General features: G+C 40.6%; 1 protein-coding gene across 2 annotated transcripts in view; it reads right to left on the reverse strand.

Moving 5' to 3' along the window:
• LOC122400469 (protein vestigial-like) overlaps positions 1 to 14439 on the reverse strand; it is a 159265-nt gene extending 144826 nt beyond the window's left edge. For both annotated transcript variants that reach the window (XM_043401958.1, XM_043401957.1), the window contains exon 1: positions 13761 to 14439. In XM_043401958.1, the coding sequence (XP_043257893.1) occupies positions 13761 to 13952 (192 nt within the window). In that variant the 5' untranslated portion in view covers positions 13953 to 14439. The remainder of the gene's footprint in view (positions 1 to 13760) is intronic.
• Between the last annotated feature and the right edge of the window lie 9344 nt (positions 14440 to 23783).

Genomic DNA, 23783 nt, shown 5'->3' on the forward strand with positions numbered 1-23783 from the left:
GTAGGATAGTAGAGGCTGGAAGCACAAATCCTAAATACAAAATTTTGGCTTCGGGTTTTTATTAGTTTTCGAGATTTTGCTTTGTATTTTTGGATTACTCGAACAGCTATTACATGTAAACTTATGAATTTTTCAAATACTCTACATTTTTAATATTTTATTGAAAATAATACATATTTCTAAGTACCGTAAAAATGAATATTTAACAATGCAAAACCTATAGGAGAACGATTTTTTAAAACCCTGAACACTGATAAATATCGTCGGTTTATTTCGAAATATCGACGGTGCTTCCGAAAAGTACCAGCAACCGATTGACACAAAATTTATAAAAAAAGAGGGCAAGAAAAATGAATCCTCAATATATGTATATCAATCTCAGTTTCGGGTTTTTATTATTATAGTTTTCATGATTTTCTGTATTGAAGTTCTCGACGAGGAGACATCGCAAGGTATCTATTCTTTTATCACCGCGCAGAACCATTCGCGAATGAAGGATCAACCGCGTCCAAGGTTTTATTATCAAAAATCAAACATCCTCAGCAGAGATCCTAAGCGGAAGCATCGTTACAGGCCAAGAGTCTCACGAAGAATATTTGTTTCTATTGCTCAGCCTAATATGTATAACATCGTACCTTTGTAGATAGAAGTTATATTGTCTTATCTTCTGCTTATATTTAAATTACCCAAAAAATGGCGGAAGATCGTGGAAGAAAATAGCAGTTCTAGTGAAGTTCTCGACGTGGAGACATCGCAAGGTATCGATTCTTTTATCACCGCACAGAACCATTCGAGAACGAAGGATCAACCGCGTTCAAGGGTTCGTTATCAAAAATCAAACATCCTGAGCAGAGATCCTGGGCGGAAGCGCCGTTACGGACCAAGAGAGGAGCCGAAAAACGCGTCTCCTTTTCTACCCTGTCGTTGTCGCATTCTCGACGATCGTCAGATAACGGTGGAGAGCGTTAAAGCTCGCAATCGCGGGCGCGGCAAGGTCGATCTCGATGCCACGGGGACAGGTTTCGCGAGGGAGTTCGAGAGCCATGCGATCTTCACCTCTCCCGTGGCAACTTTTCTTCGCCTCAAAAGGCCCCACCCTCCTCTCCCGGGAAGCTCAGAAAGCGGCTACGTAGCCCCACGGCGACACGAGTTTACTTTTATTTAAACGTTCCTTCCTTCCTTTTATTTAGGACCTGACCCAAGGGCGCTCATTTTGTTCCTTTGCCGGCGCTGACCGGTGTCCACTGGCTCTGAATTAATAGCCTCGCGTTTTTCGCCTTGCTGGCTAATATACGCTCGCGCGATTTCGTCTTCCTCTATCCCTCGTTCTCTCGTCGTTCACCTCCATCGTTTTTCTTTATCCTTCCTCCCGTGGCCACCATCCCTCGTCCGTATGCACCGGTCTCTATACGCACCGACGGTTACACCGTCGCGTTAATAATGCCCCGGCTGTTTTCTCACGCCGCCACACCGAAACTGCGTGTGCTTTATTGCTCCCGACCCGAGACACGTCCAGCTTTTCTCTCGCTGCCACTTCTGGAACTCGCTTTTACCGATTTTCCTTCGTCTCTCTACTGTATACTACTTTCCGTCTGCCAGGATGTACTCTAACTAGGGCTGGGCCCTGATTTAATTATTTAAAATTAAAACAAAGTACCTGCGACCAATTAACACGAAATTTTGTAGGAGAGGAAGGTCAAGTATCTCGAATTCTGAACATAAAATTATAGCTTCGGACTTTTATTAATTTTCGAGATTTTGCTTTAGAATTTTTTTATTACCAAGATTTTTAGTAACATCATGAATAGACTGCGAATGTTTATGCATTTATGGAAAATTTCGATACTCAAAATATTTACTACAGAATGTACTTGATATGCATAAATATAAGAAATACTTAAAGTAAGATACGAATTATTATATTTAAGGGTTGAGACAACAACCCTCTACAAAGCTCCCATTTAAAAATATGAATTTGCACAAAGATCCGCAGTCTAATCATAAACCTTGCAAATCCCTTCGTGTTCAATGTTCTATTAAAAGAAAAATTCACGACTATACTTTCAAAATGCACCAGGGACCGATTGACACAAAATTTATAGGAGAAGAGGGGCAAGAAACATGGATCCCGAATATATCTATTTTAGTTTCTGACTTTTATTAGTTTCCGAGTACTTCCAAACGTAAGAGGGGGAGATCTGAATTGTGAAAATTAACCATTTTCAAAACCACATACATTATATTCAACGACCATTCAAGTCCTGAGTTATTGGTAAATATCGTTAGTTAAATAATATTTAACGGTGGGACAAAAATTATTGCGGCAAAAATACTCCCACCATTGTACTCCTCAGACCTTCTCTCATTTGATTTCTATTTCTTTTGTACAATGAAAAATACCATCAGTGAAAAGTCGTTCAAAAACACTGAAAAAACAAGAACGTATTTGAATTTTTTCCATCAAGAAAATGATGAATTTTGCAGAAGATCGTGGAACAAAATGGCAGATCAAGTTTTAAATAAAATTGGTAGTATTTAACATTCTCACAAAGAATATTTACTTTTATTGCACAAGCTAATATATAACCTTATTTCTTTACATTTAAAGGTTAGGTTGCCTTACTTTCTGTTTCTTTGGATAACAATCCTAAAACTTGCTAAATGCACCGTGTAAACTTTCAGAATGCATTCAGAGGAACAAATAAATATTAAATAATAGGAAACTCTTTGTTTTATGTCCAATCCAATATGGCTCGACTGAGGGACGCCATTTTCAAGGCGTTAAATAGGAAAGGATGTTTTCCCGCATGGATTTTTATTGCACAACCTCATTTCTTTACATTTAGAGGTTAGGTTGCCTTACTTTCTGTTTTCTGGACAATAATTCTAAAACTTGCTAGATGCACCGTGTAAACTTTCAAAGTACATTCAGAGGAACAAATGAATATTAAATAAAAGAAGACTCTTTGTTCTACGCCCAATTCTATTTTGCGCAAGGCAGGGACGCCATTTTCGAGGGGTTAAATATGCAAGGGTGTTTTCTCACGCGCGCGATCGCACGCGGCACCGAAAGTGATTTGTGCCCTCGGTCGTCGGGACGCTGTACGCCTTCTTTCTGGAGGACGTCCAACTACTGTCGGGGCCCGGCGGCGGCGGCGTTCAGAAATTTCTCTTCACTAGTCCTCACCGTATCAGTGATCTACGTCGTTTAGATGCAGTTAGATCTCTCGACTTCTCATTAGCATATTCTCGGCTCGTATAATTTACCGCATGATAAACAGTTTAAGTAGGTAAGCAGCGTGATACCTCATCGTCGTTCCGACATTCCTCTCAATGTCGGACTAAGTAATGCCGGCTATTGTTTATTATTTATCGCTGCACCGACGTATAGAGAGTTTGGACGATACCTCGCGGCTCGATAAGACGCCGTCGCGAATTGCCAAACGATGGCGTCTTGGTTACTTGCACCGATTCTAACCGAGAGCTTACGAGAAACGAGAGGTTGCTGCTTGAGATAGAGTTGCGCGAAATTACTGTTGAATTACTCCGGAGAATTGTAATTATTAAATGATTCGATAGTTTATAATTCTCATCTTTCGTTCAATTGAATTGCAATGCAATTTGTAATTGCATTTCGAGTATAAATACAAAACGAATGAATTAGACTAATTATAAATCGCTATGTAATTTAATTACGATTACGAGTTAATAAAAAGGAAGTTGAAATGAAAAATAATTATTGTGAACCACGGATATTATTCAGAAATTCATGATATTATAATAGAAATGAAGTCTGCATTGTATTACCCCTATATTCAAATATGAAAAATGAACAACATACGTCAATAGTTTATTACAAAATAATTATTACTTGATGTAAGTCATTCAACAAAATTAATATATAACTCGAAAGGAAGATATTGAAGAATATTTATAACTCGTCTCTATTCAGTAATAAAGTTATATAAATCAATGATAAGCTCATATCATCAATTGTTAACCTAAAATTCGTTTTTATGAATACATAAAAAATATAAACATAAATCCCCGACTACAGAGGGAAAAAACAAATTAATAAATAAATTAATCTCAATCCTTCGATGTTGTGTGAGCTATAATTCAATTGCATTATATTTTAATTAGACTGTATTTCAATTAAATTGCATATTAATTATGCTGATAATTAAAATAATGATGAATCGAATTAACTGAGTAGTTCTACTTGAAAAATATGTATTTAAATAAAAAATAATTCGTCTTGAAAACTGTACTCGTGGCTCAAGAATGTATTCTTGGAGCAAGATTTTTATTCAAATAAATTTTTAACGGAATTAATCAATGTGCGCTTAGCCGAATGGTGATTCAGCGACTCGACGTTATTATCGCTGTGCAATTACAGGATATATGTCCCTGCCTGATCTCGAGCGATGAACATATAGAGATTTACTGTATCATATAAAAGCTGCTCTTTGTCGGCAAGCTCTACGATGTATCTGTTTAAAAATATTTGTAAAAAGAATTTGCCAGATACATCACGACCTCCAGAGGGTTAACGTGCTCGCTATCGCCACGGAACACGGTACATTAACATTTATGGCAATTTTATTTGATGTACAGTATGCTTTTAACTATAGAATCGGTTTATGAAATATTCGTAAAACATTAAGTTTGAAATGAAACTTTCTATATTTTATTAAGAAAAAGGAAAACGTATACAGCTTATTCTTATATGCTTTCAGAAAAGATTTTGTGTATATAAAATTTCACTACTTTTAATATTTGTAAAAATATTAATTAGAATTTACAAATTAGTGAAAAAAGAATTAATAAACTAGAAAAAGAAACTAAATGTTCGACGTTTTAATAACTTATGGGCCTTTTTATTTTGCAATGGCTTTGACCCTTCTTGCAGACCTAACCAAAGTATTTATAACATTTACTGAATGATTCGTTTCGATTTGTTTCGAAATCTATTAATCTTTAGACTTTTAATAAAATTGGTAACTCGTGAGTCTTGTATTCTCTTTATTATACAAATATTCCAGCAGTCACGATGTCAAAATTGCAATAGAATCTCACTACTGTACAGAAATCTCTACAAAATGTAGAATACTAATTGTTGACATCTTTCGATTTGCATGCAATACATCATCTGTCAGAGAAGGCCCTCGACTTTCACGAACATATAATGAATGATTCGTTTCATTGACTTTCATCGTATATCTGATACTATAATGGTGAATATTAATAATCGACATCTTTTGATCTCCGAACAGTAGATTGTTTGGGACTTTTACGAATTACAGAAACAGTTAATAAATCAAATGTAATAGAACCTATCAAAAATACTTTCTACACTTTTTGAACAATACTCATCCTGTTAAAACTACAATAGCGTCTCGAAACTTTACAGAAATCTCTAAAAAGCATATATAATATTAATCGTTGACATCTTTCGATCTTAGTGTAACAGATTGTTTGGGATTTCTACGAATCGCAGAAACTGTTAATAAATCAAATGTAATAGAACCTAACAAAAATACTTTCAATTCTTTTTGAACAATACTCATCCTGTTAAAATTACAATAGCAGCTCGAAGCTTTACAGAAATCTCTAAAAAAAGTATATGATATTAATCGTCGACATCTTTCGATCTGAGTGCAGTAGATTGTTTGGAACTTTCACGAATTGCAGAACTAAACGCGGAAACGAAAATTCGCAGGCGTAAGAGTGAAACTGAATATTCACCTGGGGTACAAGTAACGAGAAAAACGGTATTCGACACCCCGTGGTGTACGGATGAGTTCATGGGAGGGCATGAAGCACGGCTGACCTGCCAGCAGACATATTAAAATGATACAGAGAGGATCCCCGAGGTGAAACTCGCAGAAACTCTCGTTTGGTCCCTTGTCTGCCAAACTATTTCAGGACGCTCGGCTAAAAGTGGGAATTCGTGGACTCTGCGTAAAGTAAAACACCTAGGAGGCTCCCTTGGATTGTTTGTAAACATGTTATTGTAATGGAGACCGCTTTTGACGACAAACAGATGTTTCACAGTCGGTTTTCTTCGCGGAAAATGCAAGGCTGTGGACGTTTAGTGATTTAACTTCTGTTTAGAAATGCTTCGAATCTCATTCCGTAACTTCCCTTGAAAATAGTTTACTAAAATACATTGTTCGAATCTATTACATTTCTGGATCATATAGCACATGAGATCAAATTATTATGATACCTTAAAAATTAGCTATTGAAGTTTGATTAAAAATTGGATTATAGCAAAATTTGTTGCTCAATTTTTAGATGGATAAATATTATCTAAATTTTTCTATTTCCATTAATAGTTCTCTAACTCGATTTATCCCTGTTCTTCGACAGATTTAATTGCAAGCATACGAAATATAAATTACAAGAAAATTGCGAGATAGATTGGAAATATTTAAGAACAGTTGCTTGATCTTCGCATTCAATTATTTAAACGACTATCGAATTTGTCAGACGTCCAGTACGCAAGTTCGATTACTCTGAACGCTCATATAGTTACTAAATTTATTACATTGTTTCATAGCAACAATTAATCGTAAGTATGTCGTGGCATCACATAGATCACTCTACGGACCGCGTCACAATGGTATTTCTATTAAAACATCACGCAGTGGCGAATGTAAGGTACACGGAAAATAATTCGAGACTTACTGAAAATAATCACGGGTTTAGAAACGCTTGCCAAACGTTAATTTCAATTTCCTGGCTTCTAAACAAATCACCGAACAATCGCTGTTATTCGTTTCTTTCATTTCATTTTGGCGAATTTCTTAAAGATTAACAACATTTTTAAAGCTATTTCGTGACATGAAAAAGTAAATGATAATATAAATGAAAAGGAGCTTGTTTCTTATGAATTGAATTTTTTCATACATTGAGATATTTAAGGGTTTAAATTAAAAAGAAAACTTGTCAACGGTCATTGCACTACTACTTCGTAAATAATGCATCCTACTACTTCGTAAACAGAAGTAAAAACACAACACTTGGTGTTAAAAATAAATAAAAATAATTCATTAAAAAAGAAAACTACGTAAACAGAAGTAAACAAGAAATAAAAGCAACACTTGGTGTTAAAAATGAACGAGAAAGAATTCATAAAAAAACGAAAGTACATAAATAGAAGTAACACACAATGTAATAAACAAATTTGGTAAAAGCGAATGGAAAGGATTCATAAGAAAAACAAGTTTCTTTTCATTCATAGTGAATATACGAATAATACGAATACAAGTGGGTGTATCTAGTATATTGCAAAAATAAACTAACCTAATAGTTTTGAGCTGGAGTCGAATGTTGAAGAGCAATCGAATCGAACGATGAAAACTGAATGAGTCGATGAAAAAATCAACGCGTTCCACGCAATAGAGAGTTCCGAAATAAATGTCCGCGACGAAGTAACGATCGTTAAGGGACCAAGACCTAATTTTCGATCGCCTTAACATTAACATCGTTCCAGTGAAACTTTTTCAAATGAAAGTTTCGCATCACCTGACCGCCCCGTGGGTTACCTGTCCGTTCGAGCTGCTCGAACGGGACAAACTAGTTCCTCCAGTTTCGAAACAAACTCCGCTAATTCGAATCCAGTACTCTCGATTTATGTATAGCGCTTAGGGCGGTTAAAATATTGGAACAAATACTCGCGGGGTGTCATAATCCCGTAGCTTGTTCGACAAAATTTCAAACGCTCGCGATACCCACGATCGCCCGTGATATCGACGCGAAAATGATCGTACGAGTTAACGTGGAAATTATCGCGATCTACCAACGAGGGAATTCGATTTACGCGACGTAAAATGTGTGGCACCAAAATGCAGAAATGTTGCAATTTTTATTCTTGCGTTTTCCTTTGTCGCAATCGACTCGAGAGTCTTTTATTTATACACGAATTAACGGTTGCTAATTTATTTACTATGCACGATACACGTGGGTATTCTATGTCTTGAAACTGAAGAAAAACTCGGAATAAACGTGGACAGCGAATCGTTTATTTCTGAGATAGAATCTGTTCTACTTCGTAACGTTGCTTCGTGCAACAGAACTGTCCTTCAGGTTGTCACACAGAGAAACTACGTTCAATATTGTTAACTATATTTCACTCCAAAGATTATCTTACGTTTGTCCCCAATGTTTACAAACGTAACAGCAATTTAACTTTACCTGCCTTCTTATTAATTATTGTACCTTCGCACATTTGGTTGAATTGAAGTTTATTTTAGTTCTTTCATTTCAAGATTGCAGTTTATTGGAGCTTCTTTGTGTTATTACAGTTTTCTAATTATTTTCAAAGCTAATTTACGATTAAAATTGAACATTGTGGATTTCAAAAATTACTTCGTATTACAGTCGATTCACAATACATTTAGAAGACAATGCAACAGAAATAATAAATAAGAAGAGCAAATCTATAAACATCGAATATCGAGCAAATTGAAGAACGACAAAGAAAAATTGTAATGTAAGTTGAATTTTTGCTGGAATATATTGTATAAGGTATATTCATATTGAATTAAAGACTTCTTCGTACGTTCCTGACCATAGTTTCACACCCTAGTCTTCTCATATATTTGTCAATTCGTTTGTTTCGGCAGCCCAAACATGTTTACATTAACACCTAGCTGGTTTTACTTTCTTACTATATCGAGAATCGTGCATCGTGTATTAAGTACTGAGTATCGTGCATCGAATATCGAGTATCGAATAACGAATGACGAGAGACGAGTATCAAATATCGAGTATAGAGTATTGAATTACGAATGACGAGTATCGAATGACGAATAACGAATGACGAGTATCGAATATCGAGTATAGAGTATTGAATTACGAATGACGAGTGTCGAATGACGAATTACGGGTATCGAGTATCGAATTACGAATGACGAGTGACGAGTATCGAATTACGAATGACGAGTATCGAGTATCGAATTACGAGAGACGAATATCAAATATCGAGTATAGAGTATTGAATGACGAATGACGAATGACGAGTATCGAGTATCGAATGACAAATGACGAGTATCGAGTGTCGAATTACGGGTATCGAGTATCGAATTACGAATGACGAGTGACGAGTATCGAGCATCGAATGAGGAATGACGAGTATCGATTATCGAATGACGAATAACGAGTATCGAGTAACGAATGACGAGTATCGAATATCGAGTATAGAGTATTGAATTACGAATGACGAGTGTCGAATGACGAATGACGAGTATCGAGTATCGAGTATCGAATGATAAATGACGAGTATCGAGTGTCGAATTACGGGTATCGAGTATCGAATTACGAATGACGAGTGACGAGTATCGAGTATCGAATTACGAATGACGAGTATCGAGTAACGAGTGACGAGAATCGAGTATCGCGTCACTCGGGTACATCGATAACAATGATGGTATACAATAATCTACGAAAGGAGCGGAATTTCAAATCCTACACGAGGTTTACGGCTCGTCAGTCAGCACAGTGACTGTGGTGGTCCTTTTTAGAGGCGGGCGGCGCTCAAACGCGACCGGCTTGTAATCTCGAGAGGAGACAAGCCGCGCGATACACGTCCCCATATGACAGCACGTAAGGTTATGAATAATGTGTCGAGAACGGGGGCCTGACGAGCCGCTGACGTCTAAATTTCCGACGATCGCGGACGTCGGCTCTCGTCGTTCAACCGCTTTGAAACGCCAGTGCCGAACGTGTCGTCCGCGTAATCGTTCCTCTGTCCTCACACCCTTTCCCTGAATGGCGACTGTTTCTCCTCCTCCATCGAGTTTTTTTCGATCGGGGAACTTCGATCGCGGAAGACAATGGATCCCCCGAGATCATGCTAACGATTACCCGAAGAACGATTCTTTTGTCGTCCAAGTCTCGCGAGCCAATGACGATGCTCTTAAAGGAAGGTCGTAATATGCATCTCGGAGGACATTCGACGCGATTACTACGAGTTACCACGTGGAAGCATCATAGACATCATTGAGTATCTTTTCATCAATCGTTTTAAGCGACAAAGGATTTGTGTCCCCTCTATTATTTACATTATATAATAATTATATTATTATTATTATAAACTATCAGGCGTCGATTTCTATGAAACATTACACAAACGTTCCGTTCATTCAACCTAAGAATTATGTCAATTTTTATAACAATCTTAAAAATAAGAAGTTTTTTATTTTGAAGTGGAAGCTACCCCCTATGACAGAGCCGTTCATTGTATTTCTGCTTATATGACTCGTGAGGTGTAAAAGATATTAAAAAACTGTGTCGACCCAAACTTGTACTAAATTTTTTTTTTTCTTAAATTGAATATAAATCTTTATAGACTTTGAAGAAAGTACTACCTGCTTTTGTTTTAGACATTTTTTTTGTAATTTAAGGGTTGTATAGACGCAAATGAAATGTGATCGTAAGTTCAATTACGGTTGCCAATGTATTCAAATTTTTTAAAAATTTTGAAAATATTCAGGTATCTCTTAATCTGGTATTCCAAGAATATATTGCAATGATAAAATTAGTGAAATTGTTTGTTGCTTTTCTATGTAAACAAATCTATCAATGAACATTTGTGCAAAGTTTCAACAGAATTTTTGTCTGACAGTTTTTTAATTAATTTATAAATATTTCTGTCACTAAATTTGAATTTCCACTATGATAGAATATATGTGTTACGAATGTTTTGGTAATCTCGATGGTGTAAATATGGACATTTTGCTATTTTCGAGTTAAAAAAATTTCCATTCGTTTCAAATTTGGCTGCAAGACGTACACGTTGTTCTGATAGGTGTGATTAGAGGCAATACTTTGAGTATAGAAAGTAAATGTGTCATAAATCCAGGTTTCAAAAAACCACTTTAAAACAAATAATAAATTTCAATTGCGTGAAATTAGCGTCATCTTACAAATAACACTGAAATATTTTTCTCTTGAAAAATTTTCAGAAATGATTCTGAACGAAGTAAAAAATTGATAGACAATTTTAAATATCATTCGTTGTATAATATTATCACTTATAAATAACACTAAATAAATTAGTGAATTCGACAATTACACTAGTTTTAAATATCATGCTTCATATTTCCTAGTCAATGTTTGATTGAAATTAGTCGCTATAATAAAAGTTTCTTGCAACGCATCGAGAGGAATACCGTCGCAACACTTCTACAATCACTATAGAATTCACATAACTTCACCGACGAAGAAACACAGTCAGACATGTATTGCAATAAGTTACGTACAATACAAATAAATTTTATTGCAATCCAACTTTTAAAATTTTATCAAAAACCTAAAATTCTAGTTTTCATCGAAAGTCAAACGAAGGTAATAAATTAATCTAAGAGTGTTTATTCGACAAGTATCTTTAATACACCGATTGGAAAGACTTTTCACTAGATGTTCATAATAAAAGTCATTTTTTCGTGTATCTTTCCATGCATTTCTTGATTCTTAAAGACTGTTGTCAAAATTCTGAACACGTCTTGTACGGGTTACGCTTAATATAATTCTTGGAGGAGCTCTAAAAGCATCGAAATTTTTCGATTCCACCACGAGATCAACGAAAAACCGCTGTTGGTCCCACTTTATACTCGAGGAGCGTTTATAAACACTTTGTTCGCTCATACCATCCGATCGGACTGGCTGGTAGAGAATTAAGTAAGAAATGGTCGGTCCCGGTTAGATCCCCAAAGATTCTTATCAACATAGAACTGCTCAGGTGCCAGTGATTCTCAAACATTCGAGTATCCAGTTAATTCATTTCACGATTCTATTAAAACGACAATTTTCTCGAATTACAATGTATTGTGTAGGTAAAAACCAACCCCATTTTGTATAGATAGTTTTACTGTTTCCAGTGTCAACAAATTTTTCGAAATTTACATATCGTCCAGAGATAATAAAGCGAATTAATTTAGGGAACATTTTGGAAATACATAAAATTCTGACAAAATCTAGAATGAACCAAAATGGTCAAAATTAGTAACAATTTTATTACTATTCTTTTATCACTGATGGATGTAAATTATCTGCTTATGGGAATAATCAAAATTCTGACAAAATCCAGAGTGAATCAAAATGATAGGAATTAGTAAAAATTCTACTACTCTTTTACCACTAATGAATGTAGATTATCTAATTTCGAAAATGTCAGTGACAATTTTACCTTGTTTGTTTATAATTAAATTTTAATGTAAAATAGAAAAGAACATTTAATTCATTGAAATGCATCTAACCAAACTTATCTAACAAATTATTGGGATTCTGTGTACCAAATCTGAAATTTACTGTCATCCTATTGTTAAATTAATCTTGTTGCGTTCTTGTACCAACTTTTGGATTTAAACTACTCTCGTATCGTCTTTAGGGTTAACCTATGATATATAAATGCTTTTTTTTAAGTCTAAGGAATAAGTAAATTTCTGTCAACCTGAGACTAAGATGTTTTCGTACCAATACCTATGTCTGAAGTAATTTGGTAGCAGATATTCTTGCGTCACTTCTAGATTTAATCTACATTTTCCTATTTGTCCTAATGTACATTGTAGCATCAATGTTTGAGAAATAAATTCTGTTTGAGGATGGATTAATGAACTATTAATATCCTTGAATAAACTGTGTCATAAACTGTCGAAATCCAGATGCAAATTTCACAAAACTACGCATCACTAGTCGACGAAAACTAAGTCAACTTTTGTCAACCTAAGATTACGATATTTTCGTGGTGTTTCCATACTAACCCCTATGTTTCAGGTAGTTTGGTAACAGATATTCTTATATCATTTCTGGATTTAATCTACGATACTTTATTTCTTCTCAAGTAGGCTCGTGATATATGTTACATTGTCAGAGAAATAAATACAGTTAGAAGTGGGTTAAGGAGCTATGAATACTCTCAAATAAACCATGCCACGAACCATCAGAAGTTTGAATTTCATTCTATTCAGAAGAGCTACTATACTAAGTCAACTCCAGTCAACTTAAGATTAAGATATTCTCCAGGTCTATTCATACTGACTCCTATGTTTGAAATAGTTTAGTTTCAGGTATCCTTACATCATCTTTAGATTCAATCGACAACATTCTATTTCTTCTCAAGTTGAGTTGCGATATATGTTACGTTGTAGCATCAATGCCAAAGGAATAAATATAGTTTTAAGTGGGTTAATGAGTTATGAACACCCTCGAATAAACTCTCCCACAAACTATCAGAATCCCAGATCCAAACTCCATAAAACCACACAACACTAACCACTCAAAAATAAGTCAGCTCCAGTCGCCCTAAACTTAAGGTAGTCCCCAGGTGTTTCCATACTAACCACTATGTTTCAACTATTTTGGTACCTGAGAGAACACTATTTCTCCTAATGTTACATTATATCATCAACGTCAAAGAAATAAATACAGTCTGAAGCGAGTTAATGAGTCATGAATACCCTGACACAAACTATCGGAATCCTAGATCCAAACTCCATAAAACAACGCAGTACTAGTCGACCAAAGTCAACTCCAGTCACCTTAAGATTAAGGTACTACCCAGGTGTTTCTGTCCCATCCCCCAAGTTTAAACTACTCCGATATCGAATCTCCTCACACCGCGAATCTTAATCCGTGACACTCTCTAGCAACTCCTAGAATTAAACTTTGGTATCCTCGTTTTCTGACGTATTCCTCTCGATGCGTGGACAAGGAACGTAACTGGTCAGTGGGTAAATAATAATTTCACTCACCCTGTCGTACTGATGCGTCGCCGTGGCCGCTGAGAATGATTGGAAAGGCCTGGCCGGGCTGTGGTGGGCAGCATGTGGATTCGCGTGGGGATGGGTGTGCGGGGCCGCATGAGGGTGAGTTGGATGCGGCGGCGGCGGTGGCCTCTGATAGAGGTAAGGATAATATTGATACATCACCTCGGAACAGCTCATCACCCCGCCCGGGCCCGGCACCCCAGAGCCGGCCTGCCGACTTGCGTACCCGAACGTCGCACCACCCGTTCGTACACTATTTTTCGTTTCCACTCTGTCCACTCGCCTCTGTCCACTTTCCCGGTCTCTCCTCGACCCACTGTTCCCGTCGATGGATGGTTCAACCGATCGCTGGATCCGTTGAACTTCCAACAAGCTGCGTCAGGCCGAACCGAGCATCGTCAAAGCCACGTTCGTTTCGCGTCAGTCTTCGACGACGTTAGGCTACCTTTCGTCGCATCCTCGACGTCCCACGTCCTTCGCGGAATCTAAACGAATCTCCACTCCGACGAACACTGACCGTTTTGATACACTTGTCCGTTGACGGTGCTCGTTGGGTTCACTAAGGATCACGTTTAACACTAACTAGCAACAACGAAGATGACAACGCGATGGATACTTCGAAGACCAACGATAAAGTATTTTGCAACCAGTTCTTCGAAGGTGTTGGGCTCGAACCTCCTCGAAACTCAACGATCTACCGACACACGATCCAAGCAATCCAAGGATCACAAAAACGGGGTTAAACGGTGCGTCACTGTTCCACTCTGAACCTGAAACACCTCTCGTAAAATCACCGAAATCTTGGTTCTCCGTTATCCCCTGAGAAGCATTTCTCGTTTGGGCTTCGCTGCGTATCGGATCCCCCAGCCCCGGGGACACTGTCAAGTTCAAGGACTCGACGCGTCCAGAGAAGCTGATCGGTGTTACCCGTGGAACACCTGGTTTGCAGGGAGGCTACCCTCGCGGCGAGAGACGCAACCGGACCGTATCGTGGCTGGTGATGTGTCTCTGATGGGCGAACACAGACTGAACCCCCCGGCGTCGTGTCACCCTCGCCGCAGACCGGTCCGCCGTCTTTTTCCAACTGGTCGCGTAGCGGCGCTCCGTCTTTTTCGCTTGCCGCGTGTTCTCTCCTTCCTGGCGAGGGTCAGGGCCTGGCCTCCCCCTTTCGTTCACCCCGACCAGAGGGGCTAGCACGAAAGGAACCGCCTCCTGGCAGTTCCGTTACCGGCCAATCACCGCGCGGGAACGCCGCGTCCAATGAGGCGACGTTTGCCACTCCTACGCCCACGTCGTCTCTGTATTGATCCCACAATGAACCCGACTACCGTCGCGGTATTAAGAAGTTCCTACTCGGGTTAAAACATCCCCCTTCCTCTGACACCTCCTCCTCCTCCTACTCTTGCACGTCCCAGACCACGTCCCGCCGGTGGCTTCGCTTCTGACTCGACCAGCTACTACGTTCCCATCTCGCGGCTTCTTCTTCGCCTACCGTCTCTCTCTCGCGCTAGGCAGCTCGGTTCGCCACCCTTTCGACGCTTCCAACCCCAAACCCGGACGGTCGGGAACTAGCCCGCGCGCATAATGAGTCTTAATTAACAGTTTCGCGGTGTTTTGGGAAGCTTAATTTGCCACGCCTCGAGAGAGCTTAGAAAGAGAGACGGACGGCCGACCTCCCGCGGGGAATTTTCTTGCGTCGGACGGGAAAATCTGGCTCGAGCAGCCGCCTTTCGCGAACAATCGAGCCCCGTGACTGATCTCGACCGGTCCCGGAACGAAGAATCAAAGTTATATACGTCGAACGGTTCCGTGGTTTTGGGACCACTATGCTTTGGGGGTAAACAAGGAGCGAAAATGGCGGAAATGGTTGTTCAAACTGATAGGCAAATTCGTTTCTGTAATATGTAATGAAACAATTTTGAATGATGTAAGGCTACTCTAGGAAAGAACACGTGGTAAACGTAACAGTTGAGTGCCTTGTTTCTTATAAAATGAATGTTTGAAAGGCAGCCATTTCTGCATTGTCTGATTTGAATAAGCGCTTTCTTTTAATTCTAATAGTTTCTAAGGATGTTATTTATGCATTTATTGAAAATTTAAAAATATAAGAAATACCTTCATGTAAGATACGAATAATTATATTTAGGGATCGAGACGGCCATCTACAAAGCTCCCATTTAGTTAATTCTATTGATAAAAATATGAATTTGCATAAAGATACGCAGTCTAGGTATTACTTTGCAAACTCTAATCTTTTAAAAACTGGAGAAAATGTTTACTATCTTCTCGACTTCTTTATTTATCTAGTATTGTGTCTACCCACCTTTAGGGTAGAATGAAAAAATGAACATAAAATCCAAAATACAGTTTCTCCATATTTTTCTTTCAAGTCAGAGTAACTTTACAAAGACAAAATTTAAACATTCTCTTTGAAGCGTGAAGCTTCGAGAAGCATAAATTGTTCTATTTAAGTAATAGCGTTCTGTTATGTTCAATATATGTATATTAAAACTAATTTATTAACTCATCTAATGCAAAAAAAAATGAGAGTTTCTTTCATGAATTTGTAGCGGCCATTGTATAGCCACTACGCCCTTGCCAGAGTATGAATGGGAATGGAATGTAAGGATAGTTTTAAGCTTTCTATTTTTCCATTTTCCCAGGGTCTCGTGCGAGCCTGGTCGTCCTGTTAAATACTTGGCGACCAGAGCCGTGCGAGGCGTCTGTTTTCCCTCAAGGTTTCGCCTGGGCCTCGGACCACCCTGATCCGGGCCCGGCGAGCCTCTTGACTTTTATGACTCGCTTTCGCTAAACTTTTCCTATACTGAGTATTTTCCAGTTTCGTTTTTCCGTCTTTCTGTCCTGTCTCTTTTTCTCTACCTTTGCTATTAGGGTAAGAAATTGTATATATTCAGGGGACGTGAGAAGAAAGACCCCCAGTCTATTTTAGACCTCAGTCTGGCTAAGACGTCGCGCGTTTGCGAAGCCAGTTATAGTGTCGATTTTACCTACGTGTGGCTACACCCCCGACACCCGCGGAAATAAACTCTTTAATAATTGTTGGGGTAGATTGAGGTTTGTCACTGGAACCTCCAGCCCCCTCAATTAATTGGTGACCCCGACGTGATCAACGTTGTAAAAACAATTGTAGTGTACGCGGGTGACGCGCAAATAGACGCTTGTTTAGTGATTAAGTGTAGTGTAGCCATAGGTTAAGTTTTTTGTGAACTATAGACATTTTTTAATTTATTGGACACGATTAGTGACAATGTCTCGCGACACCGGTAGTGCATCGGTGTGTGTTCCGTCGGCCGTCGGCACGGGTAGTGTAACCTCCGCCATGGAGGCTATCATAGATTCTATGATGGCCCAGTATGCCTTGTCGATCAGACAAGAGCTCGCCGCGATGCGGCAAGGGTTAAGGAGCGAGGGACGATACTCGGGTCACGAGAGGAACCGTCCGCCACCCCCGGAGCATCAACAGCCGCACCAACGCCCCAGTTCTCGGCGTCGTACCGAGGTAAGACAGGGGATGTGCTTTTACCACTGGCGGTGGGGGAATAAGGCCCATCGTTGCATCCCGCCTTGCACCTGGAATGGCGCGCCGGGAAACGACTTGGGCAGTCGTTAATGACGGCGAATGACGCCTGCCCGACGCTACGCCGTCTGTTCGTGACGGACTTTGTGTCGAAAACGCAATTTTTGGTCGACACAGGAGCCGACCTTTGTGTTTTCCCGCGGTCAATGTCTCGCGGTGCCCGGCAGAAATCGTCGTACGTGTTGTTCGCGGCGAACGGGAGTGAGATCTCGACGTACGGGGCCGTCACGCTGACGTTAGATTTAGGTTTACGTCGGGCGTTCACCTGGAGATTTGTTGTGGCCGAGGTTTCCAAACCGATAATCGGCGTGGACTTTTTATATTATTATGGACTTCTTGTAGATATTAGGAACCGTAGATTAATAGACAATGTGACGTCGCTGTCGGTGCCGGGACAGCCGGCAGGTGAAAGTGCGTCGAACATTCCGCGCGTAAAGACAATAACCGGTAGTTCGGTGTACGTGGAGTTGCTGCAGAAATTCCCGGAAATCACCAAACCGATGGGGATTCCGGCTGCAGCGAAGCACTCTACGGTGCATTATATCAAAACAACGGCAGGTCAACCGGTCACCTGCAGGCCACGCCGTTTGGCGCCGGATCGGCTGAAGGCAGCGAGAAGGGAGTTCGACGCGATGCTACAGCTCGGGGTTGCCCGTCCGTCGGAAAGTAGCTGGTCATCCCCGCTGCACGTGGTGCCGAAGAAGGAACCGGGTGAGTGGCGACCGTGTGGTGATTACCGGGCCCTGAACGCGAGGACATTGCCGGACAGGTACCCGGTAAAAAACATTCAGGACTTTGCGCAGTCGCTGCATGGTAAGCGTGTATTCACTACCATAGATTTAGTGCGCGCGTATAATCAAATACCGGTAGCCACCGAAGATGTGCACAAAACGGCCGTGACTACCCCGTTCGGGATGTTCGAGTTTCCGGCCATGCCCTTCGGATTGCGTAACGCGGCACAGACGTTTCAAAGGTTCATCGACGAGGTGCTTCGCGGTTTAGATTTCGCGTACGCGTACATCGATGATATTCTCGTGGCGTCGCAATCCGAGGAGGAGCACGTTGAACATTTAAAAACATTATTTAATAGGCTTAAGGACTACGGCATCGTAGTGAATTCCGGGAAGTGCGCGTTCGGTAAACCGCAGGTACATTTTCTCGGTTACGAAGTGTCGGAAAAGGGTTCGCGACCGCTAGACTATAAGGTGCGCGCGATAGCGGAATATCCGCAACCCGTGACGGTAAAACAATTGCGGCAGTTCCTAGGTATGGTGAACTTTTACCGACGGTTCATACCTAGGGCTGCGCAGGTACAAGCGCCGTTAAATGACCTGCTAAAGGACAATGTAAAGGGTCGAGCGCCTGTTACTTGGACGCCGGTGTCGATAGCCGCGTTCGAGGCCTCGAAACGGGCTTTAGCGGAGGCCGCGTTATTGGCGCACCCGCGTAGCGATGCCCCCCTCGCGCTCACCTGCGACGCGTCCGATTTCTCCGTCGGCGCGGTACTCCAACAGCGTACGGACAGCGGCTGGGAGCCATTGGCGTTCTTCTCCAAGAAGCTGACCGACGCCGAAGGGAAGTATGGAGCATACGACCGGGAACTGCTGGCGATCTACCTGGGCATCAAACACTTCAGGCACATGGTTGAGGGTCGGGTGTTTGCTATTTACACCGACCATAAGCCGATCACGTTTGCGTTTCGGCAAAAGCCTGAGAAGTGTACGCCCAGGCAGTTCCGGTATCTGGACTTCATTGGGCAGTTTTCCACCGACATCCAACATCTGGCCGGTAAGGACAACGTTGTGGCGGACGCCCTGTCCAGGATTGAGGAGGTCAACGGACTCCTCGACTACGATGACCTCGGAAGGGCCCAGGAATCCGACGAGGAGCTTCAACGGTACCTGCGTGGAGAAATCGGGAGCGCGTTACGGTTGAAGCGAGTGGGGGTTCCGGGTACGCACCGTTTGGTGTATTGCGACGTGTCGACCGGGTCGGTAAGACCGTTTTTGACAAAGTCGTTCCGTCGGGCGGCTTTCGACACGTTACATAGACTTGCCCATCCGGGGATTAAAGCGTCGGTTAGAATAGTGACCGAACGTTTTGTGTGGCCGTCGGTCAAGGCCGATTGTAAAAAGTGGGCGCGCGAGTGCGTCGAGTGTCAGCGGTCGAAGGTGACGCGACACGTGCATTCGCCGCTCGGAACGTTTGCGCCCTCGGGACGATTTGAGCACATTCACATTGATATTGTGGTGTTGCCCGTTTCCGAGGGATACAGATATTGCCTGACCTGCGTCGACCGATTTACGCGGTGGCCGGAAGCGTTCCCGTTGAGGGATCAGGAGGCACCGACGGTAGCGCGGGCGTTTTACGAGGGATGGATTACCCGGTTCGGGACCCCTCTTCGCGTTACGACGGACCAGGGCAGGCAATTCGAGTCGCACCTGTTCAGACACTTAGGTGAGCTGACTGGGACATCGCATCTCAGGACGACGGCGTACCATCCGGCGGCCAATGGCATGGTGGAGCGTCTGCACCGCCAGATGAAGGCAGCCATCCGCTGTCATCAGGAGGTGCAGTGGACAAAGGTGCTTCCCACCATACTGCTGGGCATCCGCGCAGCCTGGAGGGAAGACGTAAAGGCGACGGCAGCGGAGCTTGTTTACGGCGAAACGCTGCGTTTGCCTGGAGAATTTTTATCGCCGCGACCAGCCGCGACAGATCCGGACGTGGCTGATTTCGCGAAGGAGCTGCGCGTGCAGTTTCGCGAGTTAGCGCCAGCTCCGGTTACTCGCCATGGGGCGAGAAAAACATTTGTGTTCAAGGACTTGGGGGTGGCTGAGCAGGTATTCGTACGGAACGATAAGGTCCGGAGCCTGTTGCAGCCACCTTACGATGGACCATATACGGTGGTTAGCCGTGGTCCAAAGACATTCGTCGTTAATATTAAAAATAAGCCGGTGACTATCACCGTTGATAGGTTAAAGCCGGCGTATACATGTCTGATGCGACGGAAGGGGACACGACCCCATCTCCGCAGACGACCCAAGCGGCCAGTCCGGCGCCGCAGCAAAATCCGCGAGTTACGCGTTCCGGGAGACGAGTTCGGTTCCCGGATCGATTGCAGTTATGCAAAATCAAATATTTTTAATGATGTTAAGAAAGGTATTTTGTAAATATGTGCCGCACGTAGGGTAACGCGTAGATATAGGGTAATTATTAGCGGAATGGATGGATGAGTGATTTTTTATTGTATTGTATGAGTATGGATATGTATGGACAAATGTGTTATATAGTATGGGTGCAAATTATTTATGTGTACTGTATATATTGTGTTTTTTGTCTGTATGTTTGGTTGACTGTATGGGATATTTGTTTCGTGATTGGTCAATCACTGGCAGGGGGGTGATGTAGCGGCCATTGTATAGCCACTACGCCCTTGCCAGAGTATGAATGGGAATGGAATGTAAGGATAGTTTTAAGCTTTCTATTTTTCCATTTTCCCAGGGTCTCGTGCGAGCCTGGTCGTCCTGTTAAATACTTGGCGACCAGAGCCGTGCGAGGCGTCTGTTTTCCCTCAAGGTTTCGCCTGGGCCTCGGACCACCCTGATCCGGGCCCGGCGAGCCTCTTGACTTTTATGACTCGCTTTCGCTAAACTTTTCCTATACTGAGTATTTTCCAGTTTCGTTTTTCCGTCTTTCTGTCCTGTCTCTTTTTCTCTACCTTTGCTATTAGGGTAAGAAATTGTATATATTCAGGGGACGTGAGAAGAAAGACCCCCAGTCTATTTTAGACCTCAGTCTGGCTAAGACGTCGCGCGTTTGCGAAGCCAGTTATAGTGTCGATTTTATCTACGTGTGGCTACACCCCCGACACCCGCGGAAATAAACTCTGTAATAATTGTTGGGGTAGATTGAGGTTTGTCACTGGAACCTCCAGCCCCCTCAAATTTAATGTAAATGTTGAAAATAAGTTACATTAATCACCTGGTAAGTAACATTACGACATTCTAAATCATTGATCTTTTCTCCTGAATCACCTTGTATACCAGTTAGTCTACACTAGGGTTGCCAGACACCAAACATACCTCAGTTTGGAGCACAATACTCCCTTTATTGAATAATTTCTAGGTACTACATCCCCTTCTCTTTGACCAACTCGCATATGCAAAATACTCTAATTTGCAATATGTGCAAAAATGAATAAATCCAATATGTGAATATTAGTGATAACTTTATCAGAATATGACTTTGGGTCACAAGTTTAAGTAACTACAAAGTCTCTAAACAAATTTATATAATGACATCTTGTGTATATTATAAATTAATAATAAATGAGTTTTATAACTTAACAGTCCATAAAATGTTATTAGTAAATAAATATAATTAGAATCCCTTTAGATACATGCTTAAACTTATTATGCGACCTAAAGTCATTTCACAACTTTGTGTATGTGAAAACATTATAGTGATAGAACAACACGATTAAAAAAAAGATTGCTTTTTTAAATGTATTCATAATGTCTTTCAAGCATAAAAGTTTAAAATTGAAAAATCCTCGTGTTGCAAACAAAAATTTTATTTTAATAAAATGTATAAAATTATTTCATGTAGTTGTTAAACAATACGCTTTTCTCCCTGACTAATTCAACATTTGCCAGGGAATTTCCTAGCTAAATAAACCGAATGCAATATAACATAAATTACTTATTTTATTAAATTTTATAAGCGATAATGTTTTCTCCTGTAGTTTTTCTTTACATATTACTTCTTTTTCTACTAAAGGATATTGCCAGCTAATAAACTAGTAATAATAATAATAAATCTTTGTATTTCTATGCATTTTAATTTTTCATAGGTTAAGAAATATTCCACTATGCATATCACGAAATTTAAAAAATGAGACATTTTTTCCCTAAGTTGAGAGTTCAGACTTAAACGAAATACAGTGCAGATCTACTATATTCAAACACAAATTTTGTAATGTCTAAAAATGCTTATTTTTGTCGATATTTACATGTTACATCCGATAGTCTACAATTTTAGTACACCATTACTGAAAGGTAAACATAAACGACACTTAGCAGAACAGACCTAAATGTATGCAAACGTAGTATCAGAATGTTTAAATCCCTTATTTTCCTTAATTTATGATTTTACAATCTGTGATGGGTTAACAAAGTTAATTAGTTATAATGTCCTGGAAACTCCGTGTAACAAATCAAAAAAATGCCTACTCGAATTAAATGTTATTTCCTATCTCGGTATAAATAAATGGAAATACATCTTAATCGTAAAGAATATACTACTGAACAATTAACAGTCGATCAAGGATGACTAAAATTTTTTTCAGAAAGGGGCAAAAGTGCTTGACTATAATTTAATTACTTATTTTTTAATGCACTTATTATATTTCCTAAATTATGTTCTCCCACGTTTCCATTCACGTTCATTTACTAATAAAATTTTATAACTTATTTGTAACCAATCTTTCTGTTCAAATCAAAGCAATATAGCTAAATGAATATAATATACAATAATCAACATAGTATTCTATACATATAAAATTGTATACTTTTAGAATCTTCCAGTACAAATAAAACAAAATAAATAAATAAATATAATGAATAATAATCGACATGGTATTCCAATTCTGCTTCTTCCACTCTATTTTCAAAGAAACCTGAATGTAAAAAAGCTGCGAGGCAGGGACAAGTGCCACATTTGCTTCCACCCTACGTCTCTGCATTCGACACCTGCGCAAAAAATTTCTCATTCGACCAGACAACGTAAAAATTCCCCACGCAGAGTTTCGAGATCTGCGAACGCAACATAATCGAGCCAAAGCATTATTCCAAATTCAACCCCTTCAAGATTCAAAATTACCCCGGGTTATTGCAACGCTCGTCGCACACCTACAATCCCGGGTTCTCCTTTCGATGAACCTTTCAAAGGGCTAACCTGAAAACCCGTGTAACCCTACGTTAAAGATTCACCGTCCACTTTTCCGTCTCTTCCACCCCCTTCGATCATTGTCTGCCATTCGTCCGGGTGCACGCGCGTCCCTTGCGAGGAAGCATATTTCAGACGTCCCATTCAGGTTCCACAGATAGGGGGATGACGACCCCGTTCAGCAATATCACCGACAAATTTAATGCTCGACTATTAGCAGCGGGGTGCAGCCAACCTCCTGCATTGTTCGAGTGGCCACGTGCAGGATGACTGTTTCTCCGTGGAGGAGAAACGTTTGATCGCCGAGCCGGGACGATCTGGCTCTTGCCTGCTCGAAGATCGTTCGCGTCGCCCCATTGTGTCAGGGGTGGACGCGATCAGTGGAAAAAAGCACGTTCGCGTCACACTTGTCGAGGGTTATTGGATTTGCAACGACGCCACGGGGCGTCCTTCACGGACCT

The sequence above is a fragment of the Colletes gigas genome, unplaced genomic scaffold (assembly GCF_013123115.1).
Source record: "Colletes gigas isolate AHSC1104 unplaced genomic scaffold, ASM1312311v1 Colletes_gigas_Sc00018, whole genome shotgun sequence".
NCBI lineage: Eukaryota > Metazoa > Arthropoda > Insecta > Hymenoptera > Colletidae > Colletes > Colletes gigas.